At 37.1% G+C, this 5,732-nt stretch overlaps 1 protein-coding gene across 1 annotated transcript; it reads right to left on the bottom strand.

Moving 5' to 3' along the window:
- Nucleotides 1-3,126: 3,126 nt before the first annotated feature.
- Nucleotides 3,127-3,999, bottom strand: LOC110337099 (arylamine N-acetyltransferase 3). The gene has a single exon (XM_021219845.1). The coding sequence runs from the start codon at nucleotides 3,997-3,999 to the stop codon at nucleotides 3,127-3,129; it is 873 nt and encodes a 290-aa protein (XP_021075504.1).
- Nucleotides 4,000-5,732: the final 1,733 nt, after the last annotated feature.

Here is a 5,732-nt window from a genome sequence, read left to right as displayed (position 1 = left end):
TTTCCAAAAATATTTAAGAAGAAGATGAGGTGAAAGATATTAAAGTTAGAGGTGGATGCATTAGAGAGAGTCCAGAGAGGAGTGAAAGAGAGGAATGAGGGGTGTATGCGATCAAGATGCATTGTATACAGCTATGAAATCACCAAAGAATATTTTAACGCTAGTTGTGGCCATATATACGTGTATAATTCCAGAAGGACTTCTGTGAAGATGGAAAATCTTAGATGATCAGTGGCCACCTATCTAGCCAAAGGATTGAGCTGTAAGTTCACTGAGACACCCTGTCTTCATAGACTGTGGTCAATGATAGATCACGATATGTAGTGTTCTTCTCTGGTCTGGCCTTCACATGTGCACACTCACAGACACAGGTGTATATAATATATATATATATATATATATATATATATATATATATATATATATATGAGACATAAGACACACACACACACTTTTTTAAACTGGCAAAAATTCTAAACTCATTAAGCAAGCACTCTTAGTTCTTGTCCAAATCAATGATCTTATAATGGATGGTGAATTAGTGAGTCTGAGGAAAAATGCCAAGAGTGTTTATGACAGTCATGGGAGTATGGTATTGGCTGTGAATCAGGGATTTTTATATATATATATATATATATTTTTTTTTTTTTTTCAGCCTGGCTGAGGCCAAGGAAATGCATGAATTCTCATTTTGTTGGTTAAACCAAGTTCCCTGTTTATTGTTGAAGGAATCTTTAATTAGCACTGCCAGAGTGCTGGCCTAGCAGCGAATGGAAAGGCTTAGCTGTTTTCAGTTGTAGGTAAAATTCATAGCTGTTTATCAATGTCCAGTGATCAGGACTAACCATTTGAAAGAGTTGTTTTCACATATATTAATTGTTTTAAGTGTATAATTTGATAATATTAGTCAATTAATTATATCATTATACAAATGGTCACCACAGCTGACTTTAGTGTTTGGCTTCTTTTACTTACCATGTTTTGAAGTTCAGTTATGGAACTTCTAAGCTTCACTATTTCAAGCATATTTGATAATATCTTTATTTCATAAAATTTCATTTCTGTGTCTTCTTTTCTCACAGAGTTCTAGACACATAGCTAGCATTCAGTAAGTTCTGTTATTTGTAGAATGTCTACTCAAAGGATTATCTCTTTAGTAACTCAGTTTTGGGACTCCATGAGGCAAAGATATAAATTTACAATGAATGATTCTCCTCCAACTCTCCTGGGACCTGAGGGCATCACAGACACTCTCCTTGGCTTAATATTGGCAGAGTTGGACATAAATTCACATACTTGGCCTTATCATGAAGACCATTATCCCAACCTTTCCAGGCAATATGGGGTTCTTCCTTCTACCTTATAGTCTTGGGGTCCAGACAAGATATGACATTTTCTAGTCTCCAGGAAGCCACCTAAAAGACAGTTGGTTCTTTAGAAAGACACATAGTGGAGAGATGCTTTAAAATCTTTAGTCAGACATGTTGGCTTCTTTCTCCTTCAGTCATTCATGTCTCACACAGTAACTGCTGACATTGTGTAGTCAGTGTTCAACCATTCAGTCTTCCCACAAAGATCTACAGCTATACATTCTTTCAGCAAATGTTCCACAACCTGTGCAAAACGCTTGAAATATTGAAGAAAAGCTGATTACACTGGAAAGGGTCACTTTACACATGGACTACTGATAACATTTAAATGTAACTGTATCATTTTCTGTGATCTACTTTTCTTGACTAGCTCACTGGTTTGTTGTTGTTGATGTTTTTGTCATTGAAATGGTCTTGGTCAGAACATGCAAAAACCCTTTGAGCTCAAGGGTACCAGGTTGACTTGAGAACCATGGACCTGGAGGACAAAGTGACACCTGAGATCTTTTCTTCCCACCTAGGACAGTTTGTCCACCTCTTCCTAAAATATTCACCCTCAGTGACTATTTCACTATATAAAATATTCACATGGATACCTGGCCTATTCTCTTAATAATTGGTCATTTATTCCAGCCCTTACATTTCTCATTACTTTCCTTGGTTGAGGACAAATGGAAGAATAAATTTGAATTTTAAACTATAGCCCTGACATTGAATCCACAAGCCAAAGTACCTGTTAGGGATTCTGCTTGATCTTGGATGTCTCACACTATCATTTAATTAAAGATGATTCTGAGAAATGACAATGGAACCATGATTTCAAGCTAGGAAAGACACACAGTAGAATGGATACAGAACTACTCTAAGAAATTTTTTATTTCTTATCACATTGAGTGGAAGAAACTGCAAGAATCTGATTTTTAGATGAGACAGTACATTCAAAGAAGACAAAAGTGTAGAAAAGTCACCTAGGCTCAAAAAAAGTTACTGCTTTAAAAACCTCTGATTATTATTGTGTTAGTCAACAGTACTGTCTTGTGCTGTGTTTTCCATCTGACATGTATTCTATAGTGTATAATTACTATTTTATACATGAATTATTTAATGGAAGTAGAATACTTTAAGTATGAATGCTAACAATTTGAGGAGCATCATGAATATAGAATTGAAGATGCCAAAGCCATTCTGGAAGAATTGACCAGTTGTGCTAAGTTCATGGCTTTTCATCTCTCAGTACTTTCCTCTGGTGTTATTCTTATTTTCAGAATTACTTATAACCAACACTGTATCTTATTCTTCCCTGTTTCTGCTTTATGTCATAGAAGGGCATTTTGTAAAAATGAATCTGAATCTTGGCTAGGTGAACATAAACTCTGCATTGTACACTTTACCAAACCACCATTAAAACCTTTGAGTGAGTCCAACAATGAGTCAACATGGAGGGTTTTATAGTATACATCAAGACAACGATATCATCATTAAAGCACTTTTATTGTGATTACGTTTTTAATGGCACATTTCTTTAAAAGTCATTTAGTTACATAAATGGTTAATTTTGCGAAAAGAACAATTTGATGTCTATGATTTTCTTAACATAATGTAGGGGACAGATGTTGATATTCCAGACAATCATTGATGAACTTTGTGATGATCTCTCAAGGCTTCTTAGTCTGTCACCTAATTTGCATAATTTGATTGTTTTACATGAAGGAATAAGTGCATATAGGAACATTAAAGACCATTCCCCCTTATTACTCTAAATAGTAAAAAAGCCGTTACCACATTTGGGCACAAGCTTTGTCTCCAAGTGAATACCAAAAACACTCTTCAGGACTTCTTCTATTTCTTCTTCCTTCAGAGTCTTAAACTCTACCAGATCTATATTGTCCTTATAATTGAACTTCTTATAGGCAAGAATGTTGCCCATTAAACCATGGACTCCCTCTTGGGTATGTAGGGAACAAAGTGATGTGTTTGTCATCACAGATGTTGGAGATACCTGGTAGGATGTGCTTGTACTCTGGAAATCTTCAATCGTTCGTGGTTCAAGAGTGAAAGAGTAGATTTTTCGATGTGTGTTCTTGTCAAGAAAATTAGAATCAATGAATTCTTGGTTTGGAACATATTCTTGTCTTTTAGTTTGTTCCAGGTACCAGGTTCCATTCTCTTCTGTCAGGTGGAAGATGGCAGGCACCTGAGGCTGCTCCTTCCCAGATGTCAATTCCAGAGGCTCCCATATCTGGCAGGAAAATGGGAATGCACTATCTACAATATATGTTTTGCCCCTGATGGTTACCTGGAGTAGAAGGTGTACCATAGTGTTACTATACTTGCAGGCTGAGGGGATATACACACATCCTCCTAACATTGTGGCCTCAAACCCTATCATGGTCAGAGCCCAGTAGAGAAGATGATTGACTTGAAGACACCACCCTCCCCGCTTCTTCCTCACAATTTGATGAAAGGTGGCCTCTAAGCTCAGTTCCATGGTTTTCCCACAATGGATGTTCAAGTTCTCAAAAGGAATAGCCCGTATCTGATGCTGAAGGATTTCAGTTAATGTCTGCAAGTCCAGTTTGATGTTGGACTTCTGATAACCAATTCTTTCAAAGTATGCTTCAATGTCCATGGTCCTCTAAGGCAAGGAAAACAAAACAATCAAATGTTAATATCTGCACTTGGAGTTCCTTATAAAAGTTATTTATCTCTTAAAGTTATTTCAGAGAAAAATGTAAACACACAAATACAAAATTAGCTTGAAATATCTGTCATAACAATTACTTGAAACTGCTTAATAGTGTCTGTGAACCTAGAGAGAAAGTTTATTCATTTTTTCTATCAGAAATTAGAAATCTAGATTAGATGATGAGGCAAATGGTATGATAAAGGGTTAGATGTGATTTTCTCTGTCATGAATGAACATTTCTGTCATGAAGGGTTCCCAATTGATGTGCATTAAATAAGCCCGGAAATGGTGCCTAAAAGAAATGGGAGTAGTTAGCAAAGGAACACCGGGCCTTTCTTGTCCCTGATTTCCTCGGGGGTTTAATTCCTGCAACCTAGAGTCATCTGAGAGCAAAACCCGAACTAAGGAATTGCTTAGATCCTATTGGCTTGTGAGCATGTCATTGGGGAAAATTGTCTTGCTTATAGGTTGATGTAGGAAGCCCCGGCACCCTATGGGTGACACCATTCTCTAGGGTGGTGGCCCTAGACTATATAAGAAAGCTGACTAAGCATAAACTCATGACTGAGCTAACCAGCAATATTTTTCTATGGTTTCTGCTTCATATTCTTTGCAGTCTTGCCCTGATTTTCTCAGCCATGGACTGAAATCTATAAACTATTATCTAAAAACCCTTCCCTCCCCTAACTTACTATTCCTCATAATTTATTTAACACAGCACATAGATAAGGCTAGGACACAGACCACCTTGTGTCCTATTAGAAAGCTGGGTATGTATGCATTCACGTATTGATTGATGCACTTAGGAAACAAGTTACTGAACATTCACTAAGCATTTCCCACTGATACAGAGATGGAATGACTTTCGCTGTGTTCCAGAATATTGTTGTAATAAAATTCCACAACCAAGGCACTTTGCAGGGTTTATTTGGACTTACAGCTCCAGAAGAATAAAAATCCATAATCATGACAGGCAGGCATCGGTATCTAAGATTATAGTAACATAATCAATATTAAATATTCTGGAACTAAACATGTGTAAATTCTATGTTAGTTAAGCTGGAATTTGAGGTAAAATGCTAAAAGTACTGAAGAAGCAATCTCCAAGAGCTGAATGGAAACAGCGTTAGCAGCTCAGACTGGCTTGCGGACCCTCTCTACAGGTATAGACTTTCTCCTTCACCTTGACAATTAACCTAGGAGAAGACTCAGAGGAAACGGAGTAAGCATACACACGGATCTCACTGACACATTGAAGAAGTTGTACCTGTTCTAGTTAGCCTCACACAGCTTGAATTCAAGTGTCTTGGAATACTTCTTCTTCCTCATGCAGATGACGGGCTAAGTAGAGCATGACTTTTCTCGAAAACAAAAGGGTAGTTTTGAAAACTAAAATACACAGGATCTCTAAATCTCATGACAAATTTGTGAGGTGATATCTAGGTTCAAAAAGGAAGTGTGTGGAAGTAAGAATGATGGAGACGTTATCTGAATCTTTCATTTACAACATATGTTTTCATGTGTTTTGTTTTGGCTAAGGAAATTCCTCCCGCTGCCCCAATGACATTTTAATGGGAATCCAATAAAGATGACTTAAAAGCAAATTGGTCCAAAGGTTGACTGCATAGGCTATGTGGCCCTACATGAAGGTGACTGTACCCCAACAAGCCAGATTT

This window comes from Mus pahari, chromosome 19 (genome assembly GCF_900095145.1).
Source record: "Mus pahari chromosome 19, PAHARI_EIJ_v1.1, whole genome shotgun sequence".
NCBI lineage: Eukaryota > Metazoa > Chordata > Mammalia > Rodentia > Muridae > Mus > Mus pahari.
The sequence above is the reverse complement of the archived record's forward strand: the minus strand, read 5'-3'. Positions and strand labels throughout refer to the sequence as shown.

Bases quoted from the DNA above. Each gene is read 5' to 3' on its own strand.
- LOC110337099 (XM_021219845.1), bottom strand. From the start codon at position 3,999: ATGGACATTGAAGCATACTTTGAAAGAATTGGTTATCAGAAGTCCAAC.